Here is a 17,276-nt window from a genome sequence, read left to right as displayed (position 1 = left end):
TTTGATCAGGGATAAAATCCTGTTCAATGCACAAAAACTTTCACTTGTCATATGATTTACAATAGATATGTCTGGTACTAGTAGGTCAATTTTGCAATCCCCCAGAGCAAAATCTATAAAAAGACTTCCACAAGTTGTTCTTCAGCACCAAGGAGAGAGCAAAATCTATCAAAAGTCTTCCAAAAGTTGTCATTCAGCACCAAGGACAGGCTTGCTCTCTTCAACAAGTGTGCTCACCTCTGTGCTTCTTGAAGGCTTGTTTATAGTTTTGAATTCTCCCCTTTGTACTTCTTGAAGTACCAACTTTATAGTTCCGAGTGTATTGGGTATTGGGGTGGGCCAGCCTCTCCCTCTTTACAGCCAAGGGCTGAATTGTGAGGAGCTTACAACATACTGGGGCTTAATCGCAAGGGTCTGGAGCAGCTGCCATTTGGCGCTAACTCAGGTGACCTCAATACAACCCCAAGTGTGGCCATATATATGGGACTGTAAGGTTTGAACCACTCACACCAGGAAGGTCCCTTAAGTGCACACCCTTGTTGTTCTTTAAGGACTGTGCTGTTAATTCATAGCACTCACCTTTGTGCTTTTTGAAGTCCCAGTTGAGGATGATTCGGGCTGGGATGATGGCTTCTTCATTAACGTGACACTCCTCACAGTAGTAACAGCCGTCATAGTTACACACTCGGTACTTCCCAAAAACTGTGCGGAAAAGGGAAACATACTTGGTAAAGTCTACAATTAGTAACTGCAAGTTTATCTCATCATCATACCTCCGGATTAATTATCTGGTGAGGTATATTTGATAATTTTATCTAATATACATGTATAACCTAGTGGGACCTGTGCACATCTATAGCCGCTTATAATGGATCAAAACCTGATGCCTGTGGAATGACTGATTGATATAATAGTATTTCTTTATTTTTGCAGGTACTAAATTTTGCAATTTTGTAGTAGAAAGGAAAAAGACCTAGAGGTTTTGCCGTGTTTTAAGTTTGGGTATATTTTGTCTATAATAATTGATGAAAATTATGCTGGAGATCTTTGGTGTTCTTTAAATTGTGTTTCTTCAGTGAATTAAAATTTTTGACTCACTCAGCCCAATCTGCCTCTCGCACTCCTTGCACTTGAAGTTCTGCACATCGAGGCCCTTCTCTCTGCCGATGGACGTCAGCTGGGCCATCAGTTCCTTCGTTCTCTGAGAAGATAAAACCATGTCTTGATCAGTTTAACGCTGGTTAGAACTCCAATAGAGGAGAGATGACGTTTATCATGAGGTACAAACATATACTTACAGGTTTACAATTGGAACTGCATATGTCCCTATGATGTAACAATGCCTAGTACTATGTATGTCACAATACACTACATATACGTTCCAAAATGCATTGTTAACAATAAAAACTAGCTTAGTGCACTGTGAACCAAGTAACAGTGCACTGTGAACTATGTAACACCTTTAATGCACCAAGTAACATCTAGCGTCAGTGCACAGTAAGCCAGTCAGAATTGTCCTGATGAAGATGACAGACGGTCATCGAAACGTCAGCTCGTGAAAAATAAGAGGTTGTGATCAAAGAAATGGCTATTTATGTACTTACAGGGTCTGCATGTCCAGAAGTCACAGAGGAGCCCAGGGGCAGAACCTGAAAGGGAGGCAGTCATGTTCATCTTCATCTTCACAGACTCTAAGTTTGAGATTTGAATTCAGCTTCCACAGTGAAAAAGAATATGATTTTCTAAGCGTTACAAATTTCCTTTTTGCCCACAATCAGATTTAGAGTGATCAGAGGATCATATTCATCAAATTAAGTTAAATATGATCATATATTATATGGTCTGAATTCTTGACAAGTACATGGAGTAGCCAGCCATTCAACAATGGAAGAAACAAGAGCAAGTGTTAAGATGTGATAACGAATCTGTTGCTGCATAGCCTGGTGTCCAGCCTTGTTAGCTTTAGTCCGCTCCCCAAGATCCGCTTCCCCCCCAACAACAGTGTTGGCGGGGAGCAGATCTTGGGGAGCGGACTAAAGCTAACAAGGCTGGACACCAGGCTAGTTGCTTAATGCTGCTTGAAATGACAAAGGAAATAGGAAAGCATGCTAACTAAGTTAAACTTAAAGGACATAATAAAATAGCAACACGAGAAACAAAGTGCCCCATGCTGATAAAATTACCACAATCATGACTGAATTACCTCAAACTCTTCTCTGTCTAACTCATCACTTTCTTCCAAATGGCTACTAGCTGGTTCCTAAGCAACAGATTTCAGCAGGGATCAGTTCATCAGTCAGTGGTGATCACAAACAAAATCAATTTCATCAAGCAGGATGAAAAAAATCTTCAAAAACAAAGCAGAGAAAAAAAGACAGAGACATAAACATTGAGCAAAGAAATTGGAGACAAAAATTGATTTATGAATGATATGAAATTGCTGTGATTGGAAAAAAATTGGCAAATTGTGAAGATGGTAGTACCCATTGTTCCATTCTGCAAATCATCAATTAGCTTCAGATTCAACTGCACTGCTAGCTGTATGTTGATTGAGGTTATTATATAACAAGACTGTTTGTGTCCAGGATTTCCTGCATACATGAGGTTGTGTGTGAGTGTGTATGTGTGTGTGTGTGTGTGCGCGCGCGTGTGTTTGCGTGTGTGTGTGTGTGTGTGTATGTCATTGAGTACATGTGTGTGAGTGCGTGTATGTTTATAGTGTGTGTGCGTGTACAAATGTATGTGTATGTACAGTACAGACCTGTTCCTCCCCAGGTCCAGACTCAGGCCCAGCCAGTGTCTCTAAGATCTCCTGCATACCTGGGGTTGTGTGTATGTGTGTGTGTGTGTGTGTGTGTACACATGTACAAAGTCATGCGTGTGAGTGCCTGTGCATGCATGTATGTACAGTACAGACCTGTTCCTCCACAGGTCCAGACTCAGGCCCAGCCAGTGTCTCTAAGATCTCCTGCATATCCAGGGTTATGAGTGTGAGTGTAAGTGCGTGTGTGTTTGTGTGTGTGTGTGTGTGTTTATAGTGTATGTGCACAGTACAGACCTGTTCCTCCACAGGTCCAGACTCAGGCCCAGCCAGTGTCTCTAAGATCTCCTGCATATCCAGGGTTATGAGTGTGAGTGTAAGTGCGTGTGTATTTGTGTGGTGCATGTGTGCATGTGTGTGTGTGTGTTTACAGTGTGTACAGTACAGACCTGTTCCTCCACAGCTCCAGACTCAGGCCCAGCCAGTGTCTCTAAGATCTCCTGCATACCTGGGGTTGTGTATGAATGTGTGTGTGTGTAGGTGTGTGAGTGTTTGTGCATGTATGTACAGTACAGACCTGTTCCTCCACAGCTCCAGACTCAGGCCCAGCCAGTGTCTCTAAGATCTCCTGCATACCTGGAGTTGTGGCCAGGCTGCCCTGGGGGGAGTAACTCTTCAGTAGGGAGTCAAAACTGCCTGGAGAACAAAAACAACAACAGTGAAGCAAGGATACGGTAAAAACTGTCTGACTGTGCAGTCATTTCAGAATACTCATAATATGCATAGTGTCGTTAAAAATTACTTTTGGTGGTAGACATGGTGCAGTTAACATTTAGCATAACTGACTGGGGAAATTCATGGTCACAAGCTAATACTTTACACATTGGAACGTCACAAATCTAATACTACTATAATAATTATTATATAAAGTACAAGGAATCGTATTCTCTGAAAAAAACATGACTGTGTATCAGGTAACAAGACTGATCTAAGTATGTGGACAAAGATTTCAAGAGATAACAGCCAATTTCCCTACCCCTGGATGAGGATGGTGCCCTGTGTCTGCTGGGGTCAGGAGGGAGGCTGTCCTTCGTCCCAGCCGACGACCAACCAGATCGCACCCCCAGGCTGTTGCCATAGCTACCGTAGCCTGCCACACCCTCATCACTGGAACCAGAAAAAATATGATAATTATACATATTAATAATAATAATTATGTACAGTTTATATACTAGGATGTCTTTAGTTATTATTTACAGTGTGACATGAGAAATATGTCTGAAATTCTTTAAGCTTCTGTCAATGTTTAGTAATATTCAAAGTACATGGCTTATGCAACATATGTCTTGTTTTTAGCCACTTAGCAGCTGCTACTGGTAGGCATAGGCAAATTACAATATTGGTACTAAGGCATAATAAACACTGAATCAGATGCAAATCAGCATGAAAGTTCATCTGTGTTAGTACAAGTCATTATGAAATAAAGACTAAGCTTTAACTTCCAACACTTAGATTACAGAATTGGGACTTGCCCCAAATTTTCGGTTGACTCCATCAACCTTTCAAGAAGTAGACGGGTCCATTCCGTGAACAAGGTTGATGGAGTCACCCGAAAATTTGGGGTAAGTCCCAATTCTGTAATCTAAGTGTTGGAAGTTAAAGCTTATTAGTTTTTATTTCATACATAATGTACTGATGCAAATCAGTGCAATGCTAATCACCCAGCTACCTGGGTTAAACCTGCTTTTTGGCTTATTACCACTCACTGGCAACCACTCACAAAATGTAATTCATGGCAAGCATTGATAAATATTACCTTTCCATGCTCTCAGGAGTAGTTAGCCCTTGTTGTTGTGAAGCCTGCTGAGCAATTCTCCTCACAGCTGACGAATCTCCTGCTACATTTACTGTGCCCTCCCCCTCGTAATCAGAGGCTGGGGATGTGATGCTAGCTTCTGTCTCGGTCCGGCTCCTGCTGTAGATGTCATAGTACATGTCCTGAGAAGTCAGAGTTTCCGACCTGGCCTCTTTCTCCTGCGTTCCTTCTGGTAATTCTGAAGTTTGCACTGGTAGAGACAGGGTAGATTCAGCTGGCAGTGTTTGCTGAACAACCTGTGTTTCCACAGAGTTCTGTTTATCCCCAGTTAGATAAACATTTTCTTCAGTGTTTTTGTTGACAGTAAAAACACCATCTCTCTCCACAGTTCCCGCTGGGTACACAGCACCACTTGGAGTGGCAACTGAGTTGATTGCTGGTGCTGCCTCCACTGGAATTTGAGAAGTTTGAAGACCCATGAGCTCCTCAACATTGTCTTCAGACTGGGGGGACTCCGAGACTTCCTGGCTCTTCACGGCACTCTGAGAATTACTAGTATTCCCTGAAGACGATTTGCTTTCCACAAGTTCCTTGACAGCAGTCTCAGAATCATAAGAAGATGGCTCCTCACTTCTTAGGAAATCCTGACTGTTGCCCTCATCTTTCTCACCTGTTGTACTCTCCATGGGGTTGGCGGTCCTGTCGACATCCAAAACTTGCTCGGCAGATGTTTCTACCGTTTCCATGGTAACGGAGGATCCCACTGATCCCACCTCGGGATCCAGGATCTCGGCTGTCTTCCGTGATGACCTCTGACCTCTGCGACCTGACTTGACCTGTCTGACCTCCCTGGCTGCCTGCTGAGAGGGCAGAGTGGGGTCATCTCCCTCTGTGGCCTCCATAGCAACTAGAGTTAGAATAGAGGACTTTGGAATAAGACACTGAACCATCTGGATCTTATAAATTCCACAATACAGTTTCCAACACTATCCTTTGCAACATCCTTTTGGACTTCACCCCAAAAAATGTCTTGAATTTCACTTATTTGCATATCGATCAATAGCTCATGCTTAATATAAACCTGCCTTTCTCCTGCATGTTTCTAGTGTCACTGACAAAATGTAGTGGATGCTACCTGAAACGCCTGACCGTTTCTGAAATCATATCCTGGACCAGTTGCTTGAGTAATTTTGGCATATATAATTAGTATCTGGATGTCTAACCTTTACCAAAACAAGTTTCTAACAACCTGAGAAGCCTGGGAAGAGGTTAATTCTCAACTTACCATCTGGGGAAGATGGTGTGACAGCCTCAGGAGCCTGGGGAGACCAGAGCCCAGCCAGTGTGAGAGAGGACACGCCCCAGTCATTCAGCACACTGGAGTTGTATGACAGCTGGAACTGGAAACCCTCCAATCCTGGGGAACACAACCAACCAATCAGGACACAGGGGAAAACATTTATGACCAATCAGAACACAGGGGTGATCAGTTTCAACCAATCAGGACATGGGGGCAAACATTTATGACCAATCAGAACACAGGGGTGATCAGTTTCAACCAATCAGCAGTTATTTAGCATGCTGGAGTTGTAGGACAGCTGGAACTGGAAACCCTCCAGCCCTGGGGTACACAACCAACCAATCAGGACATGGGGGCAAATATTTATGACCAATCTGAACACAGGAGTGATCAATTTCAACGAATCAGCACCTGTCAGAGAAGCAAATGATTCAGGGACCAAACAAGATTTAGGACAAACTATTCCAATCAGTCTGAAGTGAAAACATGGTTCATAGTACCTTGTTTTCAGTAATGATGGTGTTCTACATGATTGCTATAATTGTTTTAAATCAAAAAGTAAGACAGTGACCAACCTTGCAGATGGTTCTTCATGATAGTGGGATGTTCCTCATCTCTAAGGTAGGCAATAGACCTGTAGTGGGACCTGCAAAAAACATGACACAGTCACAGTCCATTTTGTGTGTATAATACTTTCTTTCTATCTTCATTATATTGCAGAAAATGTGTGCACTAGTATCCAGATAGTGTACCTTCATTACAATTATAACTGTTTTCCTCTTATGTGCTATATTTTAGACTGGTAAATCAGTTTTTTATCACTTAAGTCTGACATTTTGGTGGGTAAGAAGCTGTATACAAGAAGGCCCATTCAAGACAATAATTCCTGGACAGACTCCCAGGTACATTTGACCCACAGGATGTATTGTACAGACCTGAGAAGATCCTTGTCTCTCAGCATGGCTTCAGCGTAACTCTCCATCAAACCATCGTTCAGGGCCAGTCTGATCCATGCCTACACAACACACAGGAACTTTCTCATCACATAGACATACACAATGCCTAAAAAGCAAGGAAATACTATGCAAATTTAGACCACTCAGGGGAACAAGAAAATATGGTCTATGTGGACAGGTGACCATTTGTACAGTATAAATAGGATTTTTGATGCTTCTGGCATTATGGGTAAAATCATTGGACCAACAGTGCGCGACCATGTGTGTGTCACTGTGTGTGTGTATTGTGTGTGTTTGTTTGTGTGTGTGTGTGTGTTTATGTGTGTGAGTGTGCATATGAGTGTGTGTGTGGGTGCGAGTGTGCTTGTGTGTCTGTGAGTACATGGATCATCACTTGGACGTTTGTGTGACATATTTCATATAAAACTCACCCTGCACTGTCCGATCTCCGTGGTGATGTGTGCGAGGTGGTTCAGTTGGGAAACCACGTCCTTGTGGGTAAAGTGCATCACAAACGGCCAGAAACTCTGCAGGGTAAAAATCTTACATTAAATTTTAAAAAAATGAGTATAAATCAAGTTGAGATTACTTGAAGCTGTACTTGAATTATTATCCTTGCTGTTCCTTATAAACTGTTTGTAACAAATACAGAAGCGATCATAATGTCAACATGACGATGATCTGTGTTATAATGATTAATATCTGCAACAAGTAACCATGTTGAACACTGCTGCAATGTACCTTTTAAATTAGCATATCTTTATTATGTACTCACCATGACTGGCCCTTTCTCCTCCTTCCCTGAGCCAAACATCCCTGAGATCTGTAGACAGACAGACAGGCAGACAATGCTTATCACATTTTCCATCTAATTGATTCAGAATAATCATTGATAAAAGGCAATGATGTTGGACAGTCCATTGTTACCATGAATAATATAAAGTCTCACCTTAGTTGCAAAGGAAGCCTTGAGCCCGTGGAGAAAGATGGCTTCCAGGACGTTACAGATAGCATTGCCATGGTCTCCGCTAGATACAACAGATAATCATAACATAATGAATTGTACAAAATGTATTTTTATGCAATTAATATTTATGCCTTAAGAAAAAAATCATTTTTCTTTTTTTTTCTTTCAACCAATTTGGATTCCTGAAAACCTTTGTTACCATGCACATGACACATGAATAAATGTCCATTCTTTTCTCTATGAATGAAAAGTTTGTTTACCTTCGAACAGCTGAATCTGATCCAATGTGCTCCTGTTGCAACTGAGAAAAAATAAAACATTCAGATTTTTAGTTATTTTATTAAATAATCAAATGCTTGTTATCTTTTCTACATTTTTTGTACTTCCAAGTTAACAAGACTAGGTACACTAGATGTTCAGGCCTGGACCTGTACCAATCATTTCAAATTTTAGTAAAGATAATTCTATTATTAATTACCTAAATTCGGATGTGCTACATACATATAGTACTAAAGGTAAGTGGCCATAAAGTATACCAACCCTTTTGATGGTTCTGGACAGCTGACTGCTGAGTGTGTGTTTGATGACTCTGTGTTCTGCCTTCTCATCCTCTGTGGGGCCTGATCCTTATAAAACACAACACAGAACAGCCATAATACATGCATAATGTACATAAAGTTATGGATTAGACAACTTATACTACAGCTGTCAAATTGTAATCACACAACACAAAACAGCCATGATACATACATTTTGTACATGTACAGTGTAAGTGCAGAACTGTCAATTATATAATGTAATGTTAAAAGTTAAAACTTTTGGTTTAACACAAAAGTTTTCTCACCTAAAGCTTTCAACACGTCACTCTGAGTGACTGGTCGAATTAATTAGCTCTAGGTGAGAGAACTTTTGTGTTAGACCAAAAGTCTTAACTTTTAACATGTTACTATCAACACAGATGAACTTTCATGATAGCATGTAAATTATAAATGTTCACACAACACAGAACAGCCAAGTGTTAATTATGTACAGCACACATACATTGCATATTTAGTTCACATAACTCCCTCACTGAGTGGTGTATTTCAGTGAGTTGCACAGTAAACTTGTTGAATGATCATAAGTATTGATGGTTTACTAATAGGCCACCCTGGTGACCCAAAGGCTAACTGTTACAGCAACAACACACTGACATTATGATGGAGGTCCTGATTCTTTCAGTGAGGCCAAGACCTTCATGTACTTGCCAGACAAATACAATGGAAATTAGTAAGATACTGTTACAACTTAAAGTAGTACCGGTAATATCAGATGGGATATTGTCTTTTTAACCTTCAGAGCCCCAAACATCACCTTTTCACCATGCATTATTACCAAGGATATTGAGTTTCTGATGACCGATTTGGGTTCCTTGCCCTACAGCCAACATCAACAAACTGTTAGACATTTAATACCAACTGCATTGAGTTGCAGGTACAATGTACTTCTATTAGGTGGGTCACGTCCAACAAACTGTTGGACGTTTAATACCAGCTGCATTGAGTTGCAGGTACAATGTACTTCTATTAGCTAGCTAGGTCACATGCTAGGCACTGCCCAATGCCGGTAACACCAAGGAGAATAAACTTTATATAAAGCATCCGTCTATTGTTACCCACAGGTGCGTCACGGGTATACAGATGTAGACAATAGAGAGGTGTTGAGTTGCAGAAGGTTTTATATAGGGCGGTGTTAAACTTCATGCCTCACACTGCCTTGGTAGTGTCAACATTACAAGTTAGACTACCAGACACTGCTCTCTTGTGAGACGTGTACTACACAGTTTTGTGAATGCTGCAGCCAGAAAAGACGTTTTTAGATCGTTCTGCAGCATAAGAACCAGCCATGGGAGTGGAGGTGGTGATTCTGGTTCTGGCTGTTCTGATGCCACAGACTTCAGGGTCTGGGTGGGTCATCAACATCAACATTAACATTGGCTCACTGGGAGGGTCCAGGATAAATATAAACGCCAATAAGGTGAGTTTACAAATTTTTCCTGTCTTCATAATGATATAGACTAGTTTATTTGCAGAAACACATACTTCATACATACATAGTACAGTAGGTTAGAAGCTTTTTGCAGCCAAAGGCTGAATTGAGAAGCTTTTACAAATTTTTAAAAAATTACATGACTAATACATAATATATATACATAAAAAGTGTCTTGAGAGGCATTAAACACCACTTATACGCTAGAATAATACACATTTATGCTGAAATTACATCATACAATATAATGATAACGTTTTGATAGGAAAAATTCACGTTATGTTATCTCATCTCAAGCTTCTACATGTATTTAGTCTAAACTATTTGACTGTTTGGATCTAACAGCCAGGTTTCTCTAGTACCCTTCTTTGTTTTCTGTCCTTTCACAATATTGATGTAAATGTCATCCTGAATATTTCCTGAATACTGATAATTGTTTAATGGCAAACTGGTATAAAACTGGCAATTATAGAAAGACCTATATATATATAGCTACAGTTACTGTTAACTCCTAAAAACTACTGGGTCTGACTTTTTTTAAGACAGAGGAAGACAAAAGATCCCACTTTTTCTGTAATTTGTGGGTTTTTGGATGTTAATTTTCGTATACGTGTGAAAGTTATGGTAGAATTTGGAGGCTGCGTCAAAGAGTTCATTTCGTTCATTGCTATGTAGACTAATTGAAATAAATAGAGAGTACAATTTGAGGTAAAATGCATTTGATCTTCCTGACCGTATTCAACGTACAGTGTTTGCAAATTTTTTCATACACTTGGAACTTCTTATACCGCCCTTTCTCTATTTTGAGAGGGTGTGCAATAATTCAGATATTACTTATTCCAGAGCGAAAGTTAAAATCAACTAAGTCCAGATATTTTTCCATAGGATATGGATTATATAAGATATTATCCTCTCATCTTTTCTAGATCTGTTGCCTACTTTACCCTATTTCTTATAATACCCCTCCCTGGATTGTTCCTTGCATATGCTTAAAGTAACTACAAAATTCTAATGTAGATTGATCGTACAAGCAAGAAGGGACCAAATGCCATATTGCGTACATTTATAGATTGTAATAAATTAAAAGTATTTACTCAAACACATAATCCTAAAAATGAATTTCAAGCCCTGGCTACATTGTTTCCCTTTCCAGGTTACTCTCAATGCTGAAGCTGAATTGACCCGCAAACTTGCTGAGTGGAGGAACATCATAATAGGCCAAAATGCTGACTTTATGGACAACCTCAGGGGTGTGGCGGACGAAGTTGGAAGCCACCATGGAATCTACACACCTGGTCCATTCACAACACCTGGTCCATTCACAACACCTGGTCCTGGCACCACACCTGGTCCTGGCACCACACCTGGTCCTGGCACCACACCTGGTTCTGGCACCACACCTGGTCCAGGCACCACACCTGGTCCTGGCACCACACCTGGTCCTGGCACCACACCTGGCCCTGGCACCACACCTGGTCCAGGCACCACACCTGGCCAGGCACCACACCTGGTCCTGGCACCACACCTGGTCCTGGCACCACACCTGGTCCAGGCACCACACCTGGTCCTGGCACCACACCTGGTCCTGGCACCACACCTGGTCCAGGCACCACTACTGAGCCAGTGATCACCACTGAACCAGTCATCACCACTGAACCAGTCATCACCACTGAACCAGTCACCACCACTGAACCAGTCACCACCACTGAGCCAGTCATCACCACTGAGCCAGTCATCACCACTGAGCCAGTCACCACCACTGAGCCAGTCATTACCACTAAGCCAGTCACCACCACTGAGCCAGTCACCACCACTGAGCCAGTCATCACCACTGAACCAGTCATCACCACAGAACCAGTCACCACTGAGCCAGTCACCACTACTGAGCCAGTCATCACCACTGAGCCAGGCACCACCACTGAGCCAGTCATCACCACTGAACCAGTCATCACCACTGTGCCAGTCACCACACCTGGTCCTGGCATCACCACTGAGCCATTCACCACCACTGAGCCAGTCATCACCACTGAGCCAGTCATCACCACTGAGCCAGTCACCACCACTGAGCTAGGCACCACACCAGGCCTAGTCACAACACCTGGTCCAGTTACCACACCTGGTTCTGGCACCACACCTGGTCCTGGCACCACACCTGGTCCTGGCACCACGCCTGGTCCTAGCACCACACCTGGTCCTGGCACCACACTTGGCCCAGTTACCACACCTGGTCCTGGCACCACGCCTGGTTCTGGCACCACACCTGGTCCTGGCACAACACCTGGTCCTGAAACCACACCTGGTCCAGTCAACACACCTGACGAAGACTTTGGTCCAGTCACCACCACACCTGATCCAGTTGCAACACCTGGCTATGACGATTTTGGCACACCCTGCCCCATCAGCTACATGTTTGAAGAATTCCTGAACAGGTGCTACAACTTCTCCACCGATTACAGTAACTACACCGAGGCCAGGTCCGCCTGCCAGGCTGCCGGCGGCCACCTGGCTATGCCTAAAGACCAGGCAACAAACGACTTCCTGGTCAGTCAAATCCACAACAGGTACCCCCCTTTCTCCATGGTCTGGTTTGGTTTGACAGACCAGGTACAGGAGGGAGTTTGGGTGTGGGAGGACGGGACACTGCTTGCAGGCTGGTCTGACTGGGGATTTGGGCAGCCCTCCAATATCACTGCTGACTTTGATTGTGCTTGGTGGGAAGGTTTTGAGGCCTATAGGTGGTACGATACTGAGTGCTCCAACATACAACATTATGTGTGTGAAGTAAATGCTACTGTTGTCTGATTTCTCAGTACACATTTGTCAAGTACAACTGTTTGAAGTTTTGGAGTGAATAAAGGTTTTCCTTTCTCATATTCAATGTGTGTGACCCCATTATTAATGTGAAGTGACTTGTAGCAAGGAACACAGCCATATGTAAATGGTACTTGTGGTGCCCCGATGGTGAAATAAAAAAAGGGATATAGATCCTTGGCCCTCAACCAATAGCAACAAACTGTATTATGTATAACAGTAACTTTAACTGTAACAGTAAACTGTACAGTTGAATAAGAGTCTTTTTGACTTTGAACTCGAGTTTCTCCCATTGTACCCACGTACAATAGGTACATGCAATGTATATATACACCAGTGGCATTGACTTTCAAAATGCTTTTATAAAACTGGCTGTTGGCTTCTTTCCTTTACAACAAGCTCCAGATCAAGACTGCATTCATAATTTGGTAACATCAACAAGGTCGGTACAAAAGAAGGTGCCGCTCCCTGCTGATACGTCAGTGCATGGATGCAGAAACACGATATTCTAACTCCATGGTCAGTGCTCAGTTGGACGGTCACTTTCAGATAAATGCGCACTGACAGAGTTTAAGCCATGGACGTGAAAGCAGTGCTTGTGATGCTGGCTGTCCTGATGCCCCTGCTGCAGTCTTCAGGAAAGGCGGCCAACCTCCACCTCTACATTGGGAGTAATTATAATAATGCCAGAGGGAGTGATACAGCAGACAAGAGTCAGGTATATGTATGAGCTGTCTGTTGACACAAACTTGAGTACATGTTTTTTTTAGTTTGTTTGTCAGTAAGGGTAAAATGGACAGGCTTGTGAGTACACCAAGTTTCTAGACTAAGTGTTATCATTAGCAAACATTCATCAAACCAGTCTCTATATGTCCCATACTGATGACCACATGGATACACTTATCATATGGTCAGCCCAGACAGTGAAATTGTTATTACCTTCGCCAAGAAGGTTATGTTTTCAGTAGCGTTTGTCTGTCTGTCTGTTTGTGAACAGCATAACTCAAGAAGCTTAATATGTATTGTCATGAAACTTGATAGGTGGGTAGGTCTTGATGAGACCTAGAAATGATTAGATTCTGGGCCCCCTGGCGGCTTTTGTTGGTACTGCAGCAGAACTTCCGGTTTTGATATCTCGCGATCTGGACATGCTAGAGTCACGAATTTTGGTTGGTAGATAGCTCTTGAGGTGGGGAAGAAGTGACATGAGTTAGGGCCCCCTAGCAGCTTGTTCTGGAACTGCAGGAGCGTTTCTTGAAAAAATCTCAGAAGGTTGATAACTCAAGAACCGGTTGACGGATTGTCATGATTTTTGGTATGTAGGTAGCTGAAGTGATACTTGACATAATCAGATGACAATTATGCAAATCAGGAGCTAATTTGCATAATTAATGAGGACATTCTATAAATCTGCTTCGTTCGATTATAGGACTTTGAAACACTTGTGACATGTAATTGAGAACTAGAAAAACATCTGAGGATATAGATTATGTAAATGAAGACCTAATTTACATAATTAATGGAAAATTGTTATAATTTCATAGTTGTAATTGCTGGGAATTTCATACTTGCCGTATTTGGAAGTTAAGTGAATGTGAACATCAATGAAGATAATTTATTCACATTATGAACTCATTTGCTTAATTTATGAGGAAGTGCTAGAATAGCCTACTTTGTTAAGATAAGGCTGCCATTGGGTAGAGAATATGATCAACTGATGTAATCCATGCATATATATGACGCTCTTATTTGCGAAATCAATTATTAAAATTGTATAATTCGTCAACCGCAAGGGTTAACATCATTTGGCGAAGGTATGAGATCGTGGAACTCTTGTTATCATTATTATTATAATAGAGAGGTTTTGGTTATACACTATGCCTTCATCCATATTCTAGGAAGCTGACAACATTGAGTTGCTGAAGCAGGAAGCAGGACTATTCCAAGACACTAGTCAGCTGGAAACACTGTTACTGGACATGGCAGACACTGGACGGGTTAGTTTCTGCTGAGTGTTTAAAATGGTATTATTAGTAGGTGCTTTTGTCTTTCCTTCAGCTCTCAATTGTTTGTTATTCATTCAGGAAAGGGCTGGACCAAGAGGTCCTCTTGTATTTAACCTCCTTGGCTGGACAAAAAAATTACTATTTACTAAATATATTGAATCTGTCCAAAAAAAAGAAAAAAAAATGTGCGCCAGTTTTGGAACTGAACCAAAAAATTTAAATTCAACTTTCTGAATCAATACACGTGTATGTCAAATTATTAAAGTACACATCCCTAAAGTAAAAACGCATACATATACATTCCAGGACAATTTGCTCATCAGTCTCTGTTGCTGGAACAGAACAAGAAGATGCAGGAGCAGATTAAGGAGTTGCAGAAGCAAGTCATGGATCTGCCTGACTTGAAGAACAAAGTAAAGAATCTCACAGCAAATCTCTGTGTCATTAAACAGGGTGAGTCTAACATGCAAATATAACTACATATTGTTACTGTAGTAGTATCTTAAGCACACCTGGGCTTTGTAGGTACCCTTGGACCTAGACAATTTGATTTACTGTTACCTTCACCATCCATGAGAATAATTATTCCGTTTGTGTATCTCTACCTAATTGACAAAACGATAGGCTGACAAAAAAAATGATTACTTTCAAAACTGATATTTGGTCTGTGGTGCATAGATGTACATGTATACATGTACAGTAGGTCTTGATGAAACTTCCAAATGATTAGATCTGTGCCCCTTCCTATTATAAGGCACTTCAGCAGCTTTCTAAGCTTTAGTGTTTTTATATCTTGTACATTGGAGATGCCCGTCATGATTCTTACTGATTGGTGGGTGACAGATGTATAAAGGTATAGAATATAAAATTATATCATTATTATATTTATACTCATTTTGCAGCCTGCTGTAACAAGACCCTAGCAGTCTGTCCCTGTGGGTATGAACGGTTCAGCGAAACGCCCGGCATGTGCTACAAGTTCTCTACCAAGTCGGACATGAAGACCTATGCCGACGCCAGGTCCACCTGTCAGGCTGACGGAGGGCACCTGGCTATGCCTAAAGACAAGGCAACAAACGACTTCCTGGCCAAACAGATCAGGGCCAGAGATTACATCTTCGACCATGCCTGGTTTGGTCTAACAGACCAGGTGCAGGAGAGAACCTGGGTGTGGGAGGACGGGACACCGCTTGGCACTGGCTGGAACAACTGGGCACAGGGCCCTCCGGTGGCGTACCCTTTTTATTTACAACTTCATGATTCTGTCAACTGTGCTTTACTTGCATTTAGCAGTGAGTGGTTTAATCATCAATGCACAGCCAGTTTGAATTATATCTGTGAAGTGAAGGCCACTGCTGGCTAGACTTAAAAAAGTACAATGTTTCCCGGCACTCTGGTATAGGAATGAAATGTAGCAGGTACTAGAGGTTTAAAAAACTTCAGGTTGTTAGTTTTTAAATACGATAGTCTATTTACTCAAACTGTTACTAAAGTTATAATTAGCTATTGGTGGTGTGTACTTTTTTTTTTCTTGTGTGGAACTGTGACTTGTACGTGGGCATGTTTTTGAGGGCACATGGAGTGAACAAACCAGGTATGAGCCATGCGACTTACGAGCTATGTAAGCGTGCCACACAGCACGTTTAAAACCGTTAAAAACAGCCGTTCTGGGTGCCCCATATACATGCACCCTGCCGTCATTGCGTGTTTCCTGTGCACTTTTGACGCCGTCGAAACGTGCTGTGTGGCACGCTTACATACCTGGACTTACCTTTATCGCAATTCAGCACGTTTAATATGATGAGGGCTTACATCCACTAACCCCCTCCCCTTTTGGTATATAGAGGCTTTTCATTGACATCATAATATCATAATATCATCATATGAATCTTGGCGACCAGGTGTTGGTGGGTAAACTGAGTAGGAAGCAGCGCATGTTAACAGACATTCACATGGCGCATGTGAAAAGATTGTATAATGCAAGTCCCCCTACATTAGTGCATTAAGGTCAAAGTTTCGCATGGCATTCATTTCCGAAGCTGTATGGATATCAGTATAATATGAACACATGTTCCACGACAATTTGAGCTTGTACGTGTGTGGGGAATAAATATATGGTACAAAAATTCTTTCCAACCTCAAGTTTTGAAGCTTCTTGTGTCCATTAGATTCAACATAGAGGTCGAACTAGAAGGGACCTTGTCCCCCTATATTTAAACATCTTTGGATCACACAGTTATTTCAACTAGCCTGGGTTCCAGACCCATAGCACACTGGACACAAATATCTCAGTGAGCCTGGCCAGGAACCCAGGCTACTTTCAACAGATGACAAAAACAAAACATGATATGTTCAAAATAATGTTGGACTCTAGACTTGGCAGTGCATAGAAATACCACAGTAAAACATAGTAGTGTCAACACATTGTGACTTTCCTTACCTTTTAAGAAGTTCATGCTGAAGTTTTAGAGCTAAGAAACGCCGACATCAATGATACTTGAGGCTGGAAAAGTCTTGAAGATCACGGAAGTCGTCTGATGTTCGAATGTTCGACACCTGGGCGGCCATTTTCCTCAGCTGGAATATCTCACTCTATCATCAAGGGGGAAGTGGGTTCTTTTCATAAATACG

At 41.8% G+C, this 17,276-nt stretch overlaps 2 protein-coding genes across 2 annotated transcripts; one reads left to right on the top strand and one right to left on the bottom strand.

The window, feature by feature from the left end:
* Positions 1–5: 5 nt before the first annotated feature.
* On the bottom strand, positions 6–17,247 carry LOC109487487 (pleckstrin homology domain-containing family M member 1-like). The gene is made up of 18 exons (XM_019791475.1): positions 17,086–17,247; positions 8,341–8,426; positions 8,061–8,101; positions 7,783–7,861; positions 7,609–7,656; positions 7,265–7,360; positions 6,813–6,892; positions 6,453–6,523; positions 5,863–5,994; positions 4,578–5,484; positions 3,798–3,928; positions 3,398–3,457; positions 3,211–3,269; positions 2,204–2,260; positions 1,605–1,649; positions 1,099–1,201; positions 580–702; positions 6–19 (listed from the first exon to the last, which is right to left on the bottom strand). The coding sequence occupies exons 1-18, from the start codon at positions 17,099–17,101 to the stop codon at positions 6–8; spliced, it is 2,148 nt and encodes a 715-aa protein (XP_019647034.1). The 5' UTR covers positions 17,102–17,247.
* LOC109487529 (collectin-11-like) lies at positions 14,983–16,253 on the top strand. The gene is made up of 2 exons (XM_019791542.1): positions 14,983–15,098; positions 15,548–16,253. The coding sequence occupies exons 1-2, from the start codon at positions 14,996–14,998 to the stop codon at positions 16,006–16,008; spliced, it is 564 nt and encodes a 187-aa protein (XP_019647101.1). The 5' UTR covers positions 14,983–14,995; the 3' UTR covers positions 16,009–16,253.
* Positions 17,248–17,276: the final 29 nt, after the last annotated feature.

This window comes from Branchiostoma belcheri, unplaced genomic scaffold (assembly GCF_001625305.1).
Source record: "Branchiostoma belcheri isolate BF01 breed outbred unplaced genomic scaffold, Haploidv18h27 scaffold89, whole genome shotgun sequence".
Classification (NCBI taxonomy): Eukaryota; Metazoa; Chordata; class Leptocardii; order Amphioxiformes; family Branchiostomatidae; genus Branchiostoma; species Branchiostoma belcheri.
Note: the sequence above shows the minus strand (reverse complement) of the source record. Positions and strands in the feature narration are given on the sequence as shown.

Bases quoted from the DNA above. Each gene is read 5' to 3' on its own strand.
- LOC109487487 (XM_019791475.1), bottom strand. The intron at 3,270-3,397 runs GTATGCAGGAGA...ACACAACCCCAG, and splicing joins CAGCCTGGCCACAACTCCAG to GTATGCAGGAGATCTTAGAG. The intron at 2,261-3,210 runs GTCTGTACTGTA...TCTGTTGCTTAG, and splicing joins CTGGAGCTGTGGAGGAACAG to GAACCAGCTAGTAGCCATTT.
- LOC109487529 (XM_019791542.1), top strand. From the start codon at position 14,996: ATGCAGGAGCAGATTAAGGAGTTGCAGAAGCAAGTCATGGATCTGCCT. The intron at 15,099-15,547 runs GTGAGTCTAACA...CTCATTTTGCAG, and splicing joins TCTCTGTGTCATTAAACAGG to CCTGCTGTAACAAGACCCTA.